The sequence below is a fragment of the Cygnus olor genome, chromosome 15, assembly GCF_009769625.2.
Source record: "Cygnus olor isolate bCygOlo1 chromosome 15, bCygOlo1.pri.v2, whole genome shotgun sequence".
Taxonomy (NCBI): domain Eukaryota; kingdom Metazoa; phylum Chordata; class Aves; order Anseriformes; family Anatidae; genus Cygnus; species Cygnus olor.
This window is the reverse complement of record NC_049183.1, coordinates 16,209,084-16,224,382: the sequence shown is the minus strand read 5'-3', so window position 1 is coordinate 16,224,382 and position 15,299 is coordinate 16,209,084. Positions and strand designations below refer to the sequence as shown.

The 15,299-nt window shown below is 54.5% G+C and overlaps 2 protein-coding genes across 7 annotated transcripts; both read left to right on the top strand.

Moving 5' to 3' along the window:
• Positions 1–145: 145 nt before the first annotated feature.
• On the top strand, positions 146–10,855 carry LOC121078257 (hydroxyacylglutathione hydrolase, mitochondrial). 5 transcript variants are annotated; one of them, XM_040574208.1, is made up of 10 exons: positions 245–343; positions 657–698; positions 3,832–4,013; positions 4,466–4,530; positions 6,089–6,206; positions 7,257–7,365; positions 8,016–8,119; positions 8,590–8,691; positions 9,178–9,257; positions 9,809–10,855. In XM_040574208.1, the coding sequence occupies exons 3-10, from the start codon at positions 3,909–3,911 to the stop codon at positions 9,906–9,908; spliced, it is 783 nt and encodes a 260-aa protein (XP_040430142.1). In that variant the 5' UTR covers positions 245–343; positions 657–698; positions 3,832–3,908; the 3' UTR covers positions 9,909–10,855. The 5 variants fall into 5 exon arrangements, with proteins under 5 accessions (XP_040430139.1, XP_040430140.1, XP_040430142.1 ...); XM_040574209.1 differs by lacking the exon at positions 245–343 and adding an exon at positions 2,374–2,404; XM_040574205.1 differs by lacking the exon at positions 657–698 and having other exon boundaries at positions 146–257.
• A 1,108-nt stretch (positions 10,856–11,963) lies between these two features.
• Positions 11,964–15,177, top strand: LOC121078258 (hydroxyacylglutathione hydrolase-like protein). 2 transcript variants are annotated; one of them, XM_040574211.1, is made up of 8 exons: positions 11,964–12,157; positions 12,903–12,967; positions 13,069–13,186; positions 13,464–13,572; positions 13,701–13,804; positions 13,965–14,066; positions 14,151–14,230; positions 14,579–15,177. In XM_040574211.1, the coding sequence occupies exons 1-8, from the start codon at positions 12,053–12,055 to the stop codon at positions 14,742–14,744; spliced, it is 849 nt and encodes a 282-aa protein (XP_040430145.1). In that variant the 5' UTR covers positions 11,964–12,052; the 3' UTR covers positions 14,745–15,177. The 2 variants fall into 2 exon arrangements, with proteins under 2 accessions (XP_040430145.1, XP_040430144.1); XM_040574210.1 differs by having other exon boundaries at positions 11,969–12,157; positions 13,965–14,230.
• The last annotated feature ends 122 nt before the right edge of the window (positions 15,178–15,299 follow it).

Below are 15,299 nucleotides of genomic sequence, written 5' to 3'. Positions count from 1 at the left end.
CCCGCCTCCTTACCCAGCCCCTCCACGGGGGTTGGCAAATTGCTCGGTTGGGGAAAAAAAAAAAGGAAAAAAAAAAAAAAAAAAAAAAAAAAAAAAAAGGGCCTGGCCCGGGCGTGCAAGGAGGGGGCGGGCGGCGGCCGGGCGGGAGCAGCGCCGCCCCCGTTGTACGCCGGGGCCGGGGCCGGGGCTGGGGCCGGGCCGGCCGCTGGGGCTGCCGCCGCCGCCGCCTCCTCCTCCTCCCGGGGCGGGGAGCGAAGGTAACCGGGCCGGGCCTGCACCATGCGCGGCGGGGGCTGGCGGAGCCTCGGCACCGCCCTGCGAGCTGGGGCCCTGCTCCGAGCCGGTACGTGGGGAGGGAGGCTCGCCCGGAGCCCACCTGCCCCGGCGGGCACGGAGCGGAGGGCGGCCGGGGGCTGCCCTTGGGAGGGGGGCGGCCGGGGGTCCCCCTGCCTCCGGGGGGTCTCCTTGCTCAGGGGGGTCCCCTTACTCCCGGGGGTCCCTTCCTCCGGGGGTCCCCTTGCTCCGGGGCTGGGCTGGCGGCCTGGGGGGCGCAGCGGCCCCGCAGCCGGCCCCGGGGGGAACGTGGGTGCCTGCGGACCCCCCCCCGGCGAGCTGCCGAATTTGACGATGGTTTCTCTTCTCCTTTGCCCACTCAGGGGTGCGCAGAGCTTTTTAAGCTGACTCACAGCCCCAAGTAGGTCAGTATCTGCTTAGCTGGAGCCTGTCTCTGGTGGTGGTTGGTTTTCTTTTTTTTTTTCCCCCCACTGATAACTGATCTCAGGGCTCCTGGAGTTTCTGGACTGCCACGGGTGCTGGTTGTGGCTCTGGGGGACAGCGGGCTGGGAGCTGGAATTTTAACTGAGCTCAACGTGAAATTGTATCGGTAACGTTTAAAAAAAAAAAAAAAAGTCTGGGCTGTGCATTTAAATTTGCGGCCTAAATTCTGAAAGCGTCTCTTTGAACTGGAGCTTGGGCTGGGGCTTGACAGTGTCTCAGGCGAGTCTTGCCAGAGGCCTTTTGCATCACTCCAGCTTTAAGACCTGGCCTTCATGAGCAAGAATCCTTGGGAGCTACTGCCCGGCTTGGAAACCCTGATGCTATCTTGGGAACAAGCAAACCGAGGGCCTGGCAGACCAAATTCCCCCATCGCAGGGTGTGCACGGGTTCCCGGCCTGGCTGCTGGCGGGGAGCAGGGTTAAGGTGAGCCGCCGTTCCCCGGGGGTGTGCAGCCAACGCGAGCTCACCCAGTGTCCAAAAATATCTGCGTGCAGAGCAGATAAAAAAGTGAACGTAGTGTTTCTACTTATGTGGCAACGCAGGGATGTACATCTGGGGATGCATGGGCGGTCACTTTCGTGTCTGTGACAGCTACATTTGAAAGAGCAATTTTCCACTCTTTGCTGTAATTAAAAAAAGAGTAAAACAAAAATACTGTGGAGAAAATGTATAAAGCACCCCTTCGCTGCAGTAACCTATTATTAAACTGTGCTGCTGCCTGCTTGCCCCTAACCTCGAGCATGCATGTGATAACATTAATGCTTCCCATGTGCGAACCCTTCCTCTTGGCGAGTCGGGCCGCGCTGACGAGCCGTTCCAGAACACCAAGCGTGTGATCCAAAGGCCTCTGCTGCTCCGTGAGCCCCTGTCACCTCTGCTTCAGGCATCGAGCCAGCAGGGATGTGGCACAGAACGAGCGAAAACGAAATTATCGGACCGTAATTTTGGAGTAGCCCTGCGTGCATCACAGTGATCTCGAAATGAGACCATTTCGTTAGGTGCTGGGCCAGAGCAGGGGTTAGGTACTGCTTGGGGATCTGGCGTGAACAGAGCTGGGGCTGAGCCTGCTCCTCTCCTACAAGCGGTGCTGGGTGTGCGTGAGAGCTTTTGATCCGCTCGTCGAACGGGCAGACTGAAGAGGTGCAGCTCAGCTGCAGATGGGAATCAGAATGAGTTTCATGTTGCGTGGATGCTTTCTCCTTCCTTTGTTTAAATCGCATCTCAGAAAACATTTCCGTATGTGGCGTAGTTTGTTTGTTTGTTGTGCACGAATTGTGAGTTAAACATGCAAAGAGTCTTGAGGATCACGGCCAAGGTTAAAAATGGTTCATAGGAAGAAAGCATTTTAACTATGTGAATAATTCCTTTGAGTTCAAGCTAGGGTTGTGTTTTCTTTTGTTTTGATTTTTTTTTTATTTTCCAGTTGGCATCTACTATGCAAACAAACATACAGTAAACGTAGCTCTTGTGACTGATTACATCCAAAGGAAAAGTGCTCCATGTTATGCTAGAGCAGTTGAGGAGCAATTTCTTTTTTTTCCTATCAAGGAATAGTAAGGATTTGTTATTCTGTTGTTTTTTGTTTTTTTTTGAAAGGACTTTTCTGCTCCTAAGGACCGCTTGGCAGGTATGGATGCTTTCTTTAACACTACGTGCCTTCCATGTCGAATACCCAGAGCATGCCTACACTGTTGTGCCTTGGGATTTTTTTTTTTTGCATTTAATTTTACTACCATCTCCCCTCTATGCCTCCTTTCCAGTACAAGCAGGTGAGGTAGTGGATGCAGAAGGGGAAGACGTTTTGGGCAGGGTAGTGGTACTGGAGGGGCCCTGGGGGTGCTGCCACCCCTGTGCCTGGGTTTGCAGCTACACGCACAGCTGGGAGCTTTGGTCCTGGCTTTGCAGCACTGTTTGTCCGTCAGCCTCCGGAGCTCCGGGTGGGCTGCAGGCAGCCTGCAGGGCCTCAGCTCCCTGAAGCTGCCTCTTATCAGGACCGACCTGTTTTGAGAGTGGGCCAGGCTGATTAGAGCATGGTGACCCCTCCCTTTGGCACCCGTGGAGGTTACTGAGCACCAAGTGTTGGGCTGGAGGCAGTAGTGCAAAATGAACCAGGAGCTGAGCCAGCACGATTCAGAGCAATGCAGGCACCTTCAGTGGCATGTGAGGGCCTTGGGTGTTAAAGACAACTGATGTGTGATTTGTAGAGGCTTGTGCCTCTCGCCCTGCATGCGCATGGACCCAGGCCTGTGTTGTGGATTGCTGGCAGTGGAAGGCCTTGTTGTCTTTGTTTTCCTTCCTTTTTTTATGGCAGAGCTTCTTATGACTCAGTTGTTTCTTTAAGAACTGCATCTGTGAGTTAAAGAGTGGGGAAAAATGGAGCACAGGTTATTTGCATCTGGAATCAGATTTACTACTTGGATTTGATTAAACATTTAACCAAAAGCAAATAGGGAAGCACTGCTGTTGCATCAAGGTAGTCCGTGAGCAAGAACCCTTCTTGCAGTGCATGCCTGGTATCTGCCAGACAGGGAGCCTGGCCCTCCATGTACCTCCCCTCTCTCTGTAGCACTACGTAAGAAGTGATTTCCCCAATTAATGCACCACGTATTTCTGTTCTAGCAGTGTCTATATTTCTCCTTTTTTTTTTTTCTCCCTTTTGGTTGTAACATGGCATTTTGTGTTTTTGTTTTTTTTTTGCAAAGTCATTGTCCCAGGCTGACCTTTGTCCAAGTGCTCCCTCTCTGTTCTGCTTTCCTGCCCCTTGAAATCTCTCCAATCAAGGTACAGTGCTTTGCCTGCATGAGTAGATCCCCAGGAGCAGAGTCCCATCCCTCTTCTGTGAAGCTGCAGAGCACCAAGATCCTCCCATGCTGCAGGGCACAGGGTGACACAGCCAGGCACTAACGCTTTGTCCCGTGGTAGCCGCTCTCCTCTTCCTCTGAAGGAGACAGGTTGGGCTGTGCGTGCCCTTCTCCTTGGCTGCAGGCTGCAGGCCCTGCTGTGCAGTGTCCCACTCGTTCCCCTCCTGAGGTCTGGCTGTTTTTGGCTCCCCAGGTCCCGTGTGGCTGCGAGCTGTCTTCCTGCACACAGAGCACGAGCAGAGGAAGTCGAAGACGGTCACACAAGCCGACATGAAGGTGGAGCTCCTCCCGGCTCTCACAGACAACTACATGTACCTCCTCATCGATGAGGAGACGAAGGAGGCCGCAATAGTTGATCCCGTGCAGCCCCAGAAGGTAATGCCGTCTGCTGTCCCCAGGAGCGGGCTGCTTCTCTGGGAGATGCTTCCAGGCTGCCACGTACGCGAGGGAATTAGTCACGGGCTGACTCAGGCTTGGGGAAAGGCAGGAAATGCTGGCCTCTCCTATGTACAGATAAAGCTTCACTGAGCTTCTGAGCACAGACAGCTTCTCCCTGACTTCAAGAGTTACTGACCTGATTTTGTTCCCTCCCCTAGTTTGCTCTTACGCAAAAAAGAGGAAATGGGACTGAGGCCTGGCTGGATCAGAGACCTTGTGTCCTGATCTGTAACAACTCCCTGAAGAGGGATGGGCCCTCTGCAGAGTTGCTGGGGTGTTTGCATGCAGGTGTGGCTCTCAAACCCTGTAGTGGTTACACACAGGTGCCAGGTGTGCTGTTAAGTTGCTTCATGTGAGTTCTAATGCTCTCCTCGTGCCTGTGTCTGCAGGTTTTGGATGCAGTCAAAAAGCATGGCGTGAAGCTGACCACTGTCCTGACCACACACCATCACTGGTAACTTCATCTGCTGTAGTGGGATCGCCCTTTCCTCCGCATTAGCACAAGCAGTTAATAATTGTTTCTCTTCTGGATCAGATTTCTCTAGTCAGGAGCTTAGGCGTGAGGGGAGGATCAGAGCTCAGGCAGTGCCCCTCGGTCTGTCTGACACCAGGATACCATCTCTGTGCAGGGACACAGGTCCCTGGGTGTCCCGGTGGGCCTGGATTCAGCGTGCAGATGTGAGGACAGGAGTAAACAAGAAAGGCGCCAGCGGTGACAGTTCATCCTTGCATCTGGGCCTTGGTCATTGCCTTTCCTTTTTAACTGCTTTGGCAGTGATGCTTACTCATGTTATTGGTGGCTCAGCTGGAGCAGGCAGTCCTCCCAAATCTTCCTTGTAATGTAGAAAAGGGGCAAATGGAATAAGAGAAGTCTCTAAGAGAGGATGGCTCAAATCAGCACTCCGTTGTGTGCCCGTGGGGGACAGTCGCTGTGGCTGTTCCCTGCCTGCTTATTTGACCAGACAGCTTGGAGCTACGACTGATCAAACGTTAGCACAGACTCAGAAGCACGGTGGAGAAATAATTTGTGAGGCAAAGGAAGACACTCCCTCAATCGGAGGTTGGTAAAGGGCTGCTTTGAAGTTGTATGTCAAGATTTCTCCTAGAAGATGTCCCGGTGCTAGCAGACTGGACACACCCAGGCTATCCCAACTGCTTTTTGTTTGTTTGAATAGCTCTGCGGAAGGACAGTCTGGTCCTTACCTGGTCCAGAGGCATGGTGAGTACAGGAGAAAGTGAAGTGCAGAGGAACCCGTATGAAGTAGCCGAGTGCACAACGAAGATGGGGAAGTCTTCCTGTGGCTGGAGTCAAGCCAGACTTTCTTATGAGTAATTCTTGCTGTGGCCAGGCACATTGTTTAGACTACGAGTTCTCTGTGTTAGAGCCTTTAGCCTTCAAAATGCTGACTTCTTTTAGCTGGTCAGTGGAATAAATGTGTAGGTAGCTGGGGAGTGCAACACTGAGTTGCTGGGGCATGTCTCTGCGGCACGATACTTAGTCAGCACTTGTGGGAAGATTACCTGGGTTGCAGATTAACTCTGCCAGGGACGTAGAGATGAATGTTTTGCTTGAGCAGTTTTGCAGTGGTGAACCTGAGTCACCTCTCCCATGGGTCGTAGTGGAGCCACTGAATTGATAACTGTTATCCCAGTGATCTCAGTGTCTCAGTGCCCCAGTTACTGGAGAGGTGACTCTCATCCTCTGAGGCTGGTGTTTCCCAACCAGGTGTGAAGCTGACGGGGTTGCTGGAGAGACAGTGACCAAGGTCCTGTTTTGAAATCCTTCCTGAACGTGCTGCTCTACAGCCACCAGCACTTACTTAACTGGCATTTAAAGAAACTATCTCCACTAGTGCTGATGTAGCATGCTCTTTGATAGGAGGACGATGTTAGATGTCAGGATATTGTAAGACTAGTTGATCAGAAATGATCACTTGGAGGTTACCGTTGCAATATGAATTAAGATAAAATTGTGATCATCCTTACCAAAATCCCTTTTTCTGACCTTCCAGGGACCATGCTGGAGGAAACGAGAAGCTCGTTAAGATGGAGACGGGGTTGCGTGTGTATGGCGGGGACAGCAGAGTTGGAGCACTGACACAGAAGGTGTCTCACCTGACGACGCTCAAGGTAAAGGGAGTGATCTGTAGGACTGAGGACATCTTCCATTTGTGTCACAGCTTTGGAGGTGGACTGGTGTGGTCATGGCTGTTTTACCTTTTTAACATTTCTCAGAAGTAGTTGATGGTTTAACTACGTCTTTCCCCCTTTTCCTGCCCTATGAGCCATAGCCCCTCTGGCTCCTTTTAGCTGGTGAGACTTCTCTCATGGTAACATTGGCATGGCTCAGACACGTGTGTTGCCTGGGACATGCTGGGTGTCTGTCTGCTCTTTGACAGCTGCCTTAACTGGGGTGGTCAGAGCCAAAATGCGAAAGCACAGGGCTTGTGTTCTGCTTAGAGCCTGGGTAGCACTGAGGAAATGCAAACGGTGCTCTCTAAATGAAGGCTGAAATACAGGGAGAAGAGAAAGTGGGCCAGCAGGGCTAGCTGCCTTGCATTGCTTTTCCAGAGCTAAAGTGGCAAACCTTGTAACGTGGCTGTTTATAGACGAGCTGGCAGATTGCATAAACTGCTATGAAATTTGCAGGCTGGCATGAATGTCACTGCTATTCCTGCAACGCACCTTTTGCGGGGCAGTCAGAAGCAAGGAAGGGAGTACAGAAGAACATAGGAAGGTGCACAAATTTAGGCTGTGGGGTAAACATCCTCGTGAATGTGTTTAATCCCTCCCTTTTCTTGAGCGTCTTCCACTTCGACCCTTCAGCTTCATTTTTGTTTGGAGCTTTTTCCGCTTGATTAACTTTGTTTAGGATTTTGTATGGCTCTAGATCTGTTTTCCCTTGCTGCCAACCAGACGCTGAGTCACTCTGCATGCAAATGAAAGAATCTGGCAGTTCCCTTTGTAACAACACCTGCTAAGAGGAAACAGCTCCCTTCCAAGTCCTTGCCATAAAACTCTTTTGCTGGACTCTCAGGAAAAGAGCTGATGTTTACTGACCAGCTACGTGAGAATTTGCCTGTAGGACTACTAGGCCATTGTAATAGTTGCAATTCTTTTCTAATCGTACAAATGCTACCAAACAGTAGCTTAAGCTCCAGTCTTCTGCCTTCTTCTCAGGTGGGATCTCTTAATGTGAAATGCCTCTGTACGCCGTGTCACACTTCTGGACACATCTGTTATTATGTGACTAAGCCAAATAGCTCCGAGCCACCTGCTGTTTTTACAGGTGAGGAGTTGGGAGGTTACACCGCCGGCAGTCTGTGTTGCGAAGAAATAAGCTACCCCTCTGCCTGTGTGCTCCTGACTCTGGATGTGCATTCGTTCCTTATTACCCATGCAGCTAACTTAACTTCCACACCTTGTCCCCGCACCAAAAGCTACCTAGTAGTAATTGTAGATGAAACCGGTGAAACTCCTCTAGTTCTGTAAAGTATTGCTGGACACCCTGCAAGCAAAATCAAGAGTGAGCCCTGGATGAGTCCTACCTCTAGCGCTTTTTTTACAATGAAATGAGCTGGTTGTTGCTTTTTTGTTGTCCTCACAGTAAAGAGGACAAGTGTTCATTGTCCACTGTAGAAGGGACAAGAGCGGAGAGCAGACTTACAGGTAGGGAAGCTCTGGCATGGTGAGGCTGTGGGATTTCCTGCATAAGAAGCTGAGATTAGGTTAGAGAGGCATTTGTTGTGTGGGTTTATGTAGCACCGAGCCAGTGTGGGGCAGCAGTAAAGCCTGGCCGTCCCTGTGCCTTTCTGGTGAGGGCAGAGCAGTGTGAGCTGCAGTGAGGACAGCAATGGCAAGACTGAGCCCTCAGGGTGTTCACATCTGGGTGTGAAGAGTTCTGTCTGGTCCTGATGCCATGTCATGCCTTGCTTGCAGGTGACACGCTGTTCGTGGCTGGCTGTGGGAAATTCTTCGAAGGAACCCCAGAGGAAATGTACAGAGCGCTGATTGAGATTCTGGGCAGCTTGGAGCCTGAAACGGTATGAAACTCTTCTTTTATGCTAGTAAGGTAACCAGCCAGAAAGTACTACAGGCATCAGAAAAACCATCTTCCCAATAATACTGTTGTTCAATGAGACAATTTCTCGTGTTGAAGGAATGCACGCTTACTTCAGGAGTTGTCTTTGATGCTGAATAGCTGGAGTCCTTTGAGAAGGAAATGGGTACCCAAATACGCTTGTGTTCTGTGGGGAAAGTAGTCTGCTTTTTGAAACAAAGGCTGGAGAGCTTGGATGCCCCGGTTCTTTTATCAGACTTAGTGTTAAATTCGCACATAGTACTGGCTGATAACTCCCAGCACTTTGCATCTGTCTCTAGTAGAGAGTACGGTGTATCCTGGGGACTTGACTCTCTTGTTCCTGCTGTGTACAGTAACGTTGATGATGGTACTTGGCACTCCACCTTTGTGCCCTCAGAGTTACCATGTGTAACTCATCCTTTCTCTTCCTAGAGAGTTTACTGTGGTCATGAATACACTATCAACAATCTCAAATTTGCTCGGCATGTTGAACCCAATAATGTAACTATCCAGGAGAAGCTCGCTTGGGCCAAGGTAGGTTGGTTCATGCTTTTCCTAAACTTCTTGTGTGCTTTCGTGCAGGAAGAGCCACTCTGAGGAAATAGAGGAGAGGGGACAATGGTGGGGCTCAGGGAAGGTAGATACCAGTGAGAAGCTGCAGTTTGGTTGCGCATTCAGGGGAGCGATGTGTTGGGGAACAGGGTTGGGTGTGGGGCCCGGAGGAGACAGTTTGCTATCCTGTGGAGATGTGACCCTCCCTGAGAACTCCTTGGTACAATTACAGGCTGGTTGTCCACATCCATGTGGGAGGATCAGCTCTGTCCCACGAAAGCTATCACCCAGGTCTTTCTTTCCATGTGTGCTTCGGTCCTTGTCTGACTGTGTGGCTCTGCGAAGGGCCTGGCCTGAGAAGCAGTTCAGGCAATTTGGTGCAACACTAACCCATCATGGTTCGTACACGGGACATTCCTCATTCACCAAAACGTTCCTCATCAGGCAGAAATCTCTCCCTTGTTCTAGGCCAAGTACGACAGCGGCGAGCCAACCATACCCTCCACCATTGCAGAGGAGTTCACGTACAACCCCTTCATGCGAGTGAGGTAGGGAGGAGTGGGAACGGTCCCTCTGGCTTGGGGTGGAGGGGGGATGTGGGAAGGATGAGGTCTGTGAAGAAAGAGCCTTAAGTGTGAATTACTCTCCTGCTTCATACATTACTGTTCAGTGCCCTCAAGACTCTCCTTAAAGCATTTGCATTCCAAGAGTAAGTAAGGTAAAGTACTCGGTGTCCTGGCAGAAGGTTGTTGCAGTAAAATTTGAAGGGTTTTGGCGAGCATCTCTGCCAGTGCTGAAGTCCCTGACTCAGGAGCTAGAACAAGCTTTATTGTGTGATGATGTTCCTTCATCACGCAGGGTTGGGCAGACAGACGCAGTAAAAAGATGCCATTCAAGGCATAAAAGTGTTTGCAACTTCCTCTTGCCCATGAGTGTTTAAACCAAGAGAGCTGATAAGCCTGCGCCAAAGCCCCGAGTCCTTGATCTTAAACAGAACATATCCCCTTGATACAGGCAAAATGTGGCAGTAGTGACTTCATATCCGAGATTTTATCTTCCAGCCTTTGCATTTACTGTCCCTGGCGTTCCTTCCTGGCAGGGAGAAGACAGTTCAGCAGCACGCCGGTGAGACGGATCCTATCCGAACAATGGGAGCCATCAGAAAAGAGAAGGATAACTTCAGGGTCCCGAAGGACTGAGCACTCTGCCTAGGTCACTTTACTGTCAGTTTCATAGCAACGTAGATTATTCAGATGTCTTAGGAATTGAACGTTCTGTTGTGGTCGAGACAGTCTTATTTAGGTTTTTATTTTGTTTTGATTGAGGAAAAAAAAAAGCACTTTGCCCTTGTTGAGATACTCTACAGCATATTTATATTGAAGAATATTTATCCCTTTATTGCTGGCTCTCAAACTGTCACATGTCACACGCAGATCATTTTACAAGCGTTGGTACATAGCTCAGAGGCTGGGGTAGGGAAGGGCCAAGCCTTGAGGCCTAGGAAAAAAACTCCTGTTATTTTTGTAGGCGCCTAATGTGAATGCAGACAGTGGGATTGGGGCTGTTTTACATGAAGGTATTCGGTCTCTGTTTAAAACGGGCAAAATGCAGCTAACTGCATTGCCATCTGAAGACAGAAACTTTTCTTCCATGCTGCTACTTAAACTATTCTAAGTCTGTCACTTCTGGCTCTGCTAAAACCACTCTCAGTGACAGACCTGCTCTGCTGCAGCCAGTTTAGGGCATGGTTTGTAAAATATGCTGTGGCCTGACTCTTCAAATGGCACGCTGGGACTGTCCAGCTGTTTTGCAGGGATCTTCTCTTCTCTTTGACATTCCTTGTCACGGATCGCAGTAACTTTTCCAGGCAGCAGCATGCTGCCTCAGAGATTGCACTGTTGCTCATGCCCTTTCCCTGTTAACGTAAGCCTGCTTGCATGCACCTGCTTACTGCTCGTGGGTGTGATCTGTGTGTTACTTGTGTTAGTACCACAAAAACAAAGAAGGAATTTGCTGTTCCCTGAGAAGAAAGAACCTACCTAGTGTATAAGTGTCTTACAGGCTTGGCATCTGTCTTTAATGCATCTTCCTCCCAGGTATATTAAGTTCCTCGTTTCTTGATCTCAGTTGCATGCTGCGGATCTGCTCAAATACAAGAGATTTTTAAACGAATGTTTCACAGGTGAAACTGTAATAACAGATTTGAACAATTTTGGTTCCAGTTTCTCTCCCTAGTGCGCGCTGGTTGGTAAGTAATGCCAGGACGGAGTGCACTAGCGCCTGGATTTCACCTCTGTAACTTGGTCTGCTGTTCTAAAGAGCGTGCTGAGTGGCAGTGTAGGAGCGGAGTTTGGTGTAGCACCATTTGCTTTAAAAAAAAAAGGTAAATTTTATGTATTTTAGAAAAATGGTACCTAAAACTTTACTGACTCCTTAACTTGAATGCTGTGCTGCTACAACTAAGCATGACTGTACTGATGGCTGTTTGACAACTGAGGAAATAAATGCAGCTGTAAACAGTGTGGCAGTCTGGAAAAAAGTGGACCTCTTAAACTCTTATTTTTTTGTACTGGTGATTAAAGTCAGCGACCTTGTAGCAGCTTTCCTCTAAATCCCACTGGGGAGCAGGTAGGCATTTGGGGAACATCTGAGGCTTTATTCAAGGTCTTGTTAAGACTGTATTTTTATTTTAAACGGAGAACAAATGGGGCAGGGCTGGGGGGAGCCGAGGGATTGATGACCCCCTGCATTGAACCGGTGGCTGCGAGAGGAGCTGCCCCCTGCCCTGTGGCTGCATTGCACTGAGAGCTGGGGAAGGAGGGAGGGGAGGGGAAAAGGAGGGAGAGAAGGAAGAGGAAAAGGAGGGAGGGATGGGAAAAGGGAGAGAGAGAAGGAAATGAAAAAGGAGGGAAGGGAAAGGGAGGGAGGGAAGGGAATGGAAAAGAAGGGAGAGAAGGGAGAAGGAAGAGGAAAAGGAGAGAAGGGAAAAGGAGGAAGGGAAGGAAAAGGAGGGGAAGGAAAAGGGAGGGAGGGGATGGAAGGAAGAGGAAAAGGAGGGGAAGGGAAGGAAATGGAAAAGGAGGGAGGGAGGGCAGGAAGGAAGAAGAAGAGGAGGGAGGGAAGGGAAAAGGAGGGAGGGAAGGGGACGAGGTTGGCCACCCGGCTCCGTGGACGCCGCCCTCCCTCTCGCCGCGGCCCTTCCCCTCCCCTCCCCTCCCCTCCCCTCCCCTCCCCTCCCCTCCCCTCCCGTCCCGTCCCGTCCCGGCCCTTCCCCTCCCTCCCCGCCCGGCCCCGCCCGCAGGTAGCGGCCGCCTCCGCCGCCGGGGGGGGGTGGCCCGGGAGGATGAAGGTGAAGGTGATCTCGGTGCTGGAGGACAACTACATGTACCTGGTCATCGAGGAGCGCACCCGCGACGCCGTGGCCGTGGACGCCGCCGTGCCCAAAAGGGTGAGAGGCGCCGGGCCCTTCCCCTGCCCGGGGGGGGGGGGGTCCGGGGGGGGGGGCTCTGCCCGGAGCGGACCCCCCCCGGCCCCCCCCCCCCAGCCCGACCGGCCCCGATCGCTCCCCCCAAACAGCCCCCGTCCCCCCCCCGCTGCCGCAGGCACTGCAGGCGCCGGCGCTTTTTGTTTTGTTTTTCTTTTTTTTTTTTTTTTTTGTTTTTCTCCTTTTTTTTTTTTTAAGCGTTCGCCGCTTGCTCGCACGTTTCCTTCCTCCTCCGGGAGGGCAGCCCCGGGGGGGGGGGCTGGGGGCGCCGAATTTGGGCTCCCCGGGGAGGCTCCAGGCGGCCGAGCCCCGGCTGCAGCGCAGGAGCCGGGGGGGGGGGGGGGGGAGGGCGCGATGGGCCCAGAACGCCACCGGCCCCAAAATGACCCCGGCCCCAAAACAGCCCCCAGCCCCCCGGGAGCTGCCCCTTTGCACCCCCCTGCCCTGCTCTGGGCGATGGGTCCCGCACGTTGAGCCGTGCCTTGGGCCCCTGGCAGCCCCCCCACGCCGGGCCGTGCGTGGTTTTTGGGGTGCCTTTCCTTTTGCCGGGCCCCCGGTTTGTGGTGCAGGACTGATCCCGCGCTGCGCTGGGTGCCGGCTGCTCCGAGAGTGGCCGCGCTCTGCTGGGCGGCTGCGGGGCGTCGGGTGTGCGGCGTTGGGCGTTCATCACCTCCTGCGCTCACGTCCTGCTGCTCCTGGCCCCTTCCAGCTGCTGGAGATCGTCAGGAGGGAGGACGTGGTGCTGCGAGCCGTCCTCACCACCCACCACCACTGGTAAGTGCCTCTGGCCACCGCATGGGGTGCAGGCGGTGGCCGTAGCCATGGCCATGGCCAGCAGTGCCCAGCGGTGCCCATCGCCTCCTCTCCCCGCGCAGGGACCACGCGCGGGGCAATGAGGAGCTGGCGAGGCTGTGCCCCGGGCTGCGGGTGTACGGCGCCGATGAGCGGATCAGGGCCCTGACGCGCAAGGTGGCCCCCAACGAGGAGCTGACGGTGCGTGGCCCTGGGGGTGTTTGCGGGTGTGCAGCCCCTGGGGCGGTGCAGAGGTGGCACCGCTCACGTGGGGTGGGCACGCTGACCACGGGGAGAAGCCCTGTCCCCTTCCCGCCATGTTTGGGATGGCGCTGGGGCACCCCAAAGGCTGCGTCCCCCTTGGTGTTCCCCACCCCCCGGGCCCTGGGCAGGCAGCACAGGGGGGTTCGGGGAGGCCAGGGGTTCGCGGTGAGCCCGGAGAGCGCCTGGCCATGGCCCTGACCCTCCCTCCCCACAGTTCGGGGCCATCCGCGTGAGGTGCCTCTTCACCCCCTGCCACACCTCGGGCCACATGTGCTACTTCATGTGGGAGGACGGCTCCCCAGATGCACCAGCTCTCTTCTCAGGTACCCCCCACCCCGCTGCCGTGTACCCCACGCTGCCCACCCCATGCTCTTGGGGCAGATCTGCCGCGTACCCCTGTCCGGCTGCGGGTTTGGGGTCCGCCCCCATGCCCAGCCCCACGTCCCCGCAGGTGACACCCTGTTCGTGGGAGGCTGCGGGAAGTTCTTCGAGGGGACGGCGGAGCAGATGTACACCAACCTCACCCAAGTGCTGGGGGCGTTGCCGAAGGAGACGGTGAGCGCCCCGGATCTCAGCCTGGGGGGGGCGAAATGTTGGGGGGGGGCTGATGGGGAGGCAGCGCCCATCCCCAGGGCTGCATGCACTGGGGTGCAGCAGGGTCGGATCCGGCACCAGGAGCGTGTGTGACGCCGGGTGCTTCCCACTGCCATTGCAGAAGGTGTTCTGCGGCCACGAGTGCACCGTCCGAAACCTCAAGTTCGCCTTAAAAGTGGAACCGGAGAACGAAGTAGTGAAGAAGAAACTTGCGTGGGCCAAAGTAAGTGTCTGTGCCCCTGTGGGGGTGATGGCGGGGGGGATGTTGGGTGCCAGCAGGTTTTTGGACGCATCTGGTTCCTTGCAGCAGCGGGATGATGAGGACTTGCCCACGGTGCCCTCCACGCTGCAGGAGGAGTTCCTCTACAACCCCTTCCTGCGGGTCACGTAAGCAGATCCGGCAACTTGAGGGCACAAAGGGCCCCGCACGGGTCAGCCCGTAAACGGGGCCAGTGTCCATCCCTGTCCTGCTGCTCCCGGCCCCATACCTGCTCCCCCTTCCCCTCTGGCATCGCCCCTTCTCCCAGTGGCTTTGTTGGACAGTGGGAATTCCAAGCCCCGAGGGAGGGAAGGGTGCCTGCATGTGGGGTCCCGCGCTGCCACCGCAGGGTACCTGCAGACCAGCCCTGCGTGCCTGCAGTGCCCCCAGCATGAGGCTGTGCCCCCCACTGTCCTGGTGGAAAGCTGGGTCCCCATCCTGTCCCCGCCATCTCAGCGGAGCCGTTGCCCTTGCAGGGAGGAGGCCGTGCAGAAATTCACGGGCAAGACGGAGCCGGTGGAGGTGCTGAGGGCTCTCCGCACCGAGAAGGATAACTTCAAGAAGCCCAAGGAGCGGCCCCATCCCCAGGCCGTGCTGGCCTTCGACTGGGGACTTTTCAGCCCCTTCCTGGAGAAGAAGTGAGCCGCGGTGGCAGCAGGCGGCTCCCCGGTGCGGCCGTGGGCACGGCCACCAAAACGCAGCGTCCCGGTGGTGGCAGGGGCCTCGCCGCTGGGAAGGGGCTCCTGTCCCGAGCCTGCTCGTTTGCAGCCCAATCTGCTGTCGCTCCCTCCAATGCTGAGCCCGGCTCCTGCTGCCCTCGGGAGCTTTGGAAGCGTGTGGCTGCCTCCAGCGAGCAGCCACGCCGGTCAGCCCTGCGCCGCCGGGACGTGGGTGCTGCTGCAGAGGGTGAGGAGGCGTTTGGGGGAGCGGGGAGACCGGCAGCACCCAGCGGGCTCCAGACCCTTCTGCCTCCTCCAACTGCCTCGTGCTGCTCCGCTCGGGCATCCCCGTGCCCTGATCAGGCTCGGGGCAGGGACGGGTGCGAGGCCCTGGGGACGCGCAGGAGGAGCTGCCGCAGGGCTGGCCCTGGGCTCCCAGCGGCCAGGGGACAGGCGTCGAGCTGGAGGTCAGCAGCAGCTGCTGGACTTCAGAGCTGGGCTGACAGAAACCCTGCCTGCGTTGTGGTTTGTGTATTTT

Coding starts and splice junctions, on each gene's coding strand:
- LOC121078257 (XM_040574206.1), top strand. CDS start 280: ATGCGCGGCGGGGGCTGGCGGAGCCTCGGCACCGCCCTGCGAGCTGGG. Junction 4,531..6,088: donor CTGACCACACACCATCACTG/GTAACTTCATCT, acceptor CTGACCTTCCAG/GGACCATGCTGGAGGAAACG. Junction 8,120..8,589: donor GCAGCTTGGAGCCTGAAACG/GTATGAAACTCT, acceptor TTCTCTTCCTAG/AGAGTTTACTGTGGTCATGA.
- LOC121078258 (XM_040574210.1), top strand. CDS start 12,053: ATGAAGGTGAAGGTGATCTCGGTGCTGGAGGACAACTACATGTACCTG. Junction 13,573..13,700: donor TGCACCAGCTCTCTTCTCAG/GTACCCCCCACC, acceptor ACGTCCCCGCAG/GTGACACCCTGTTCGTGGGA. Junction 14,231..14,578: donor AACCCCTTCCTGCGGGTCAC/GTAAGCAGATCC, acceptor TTGCCCTTGCAG/GGAGGAGGCCGTGCAGAAAT.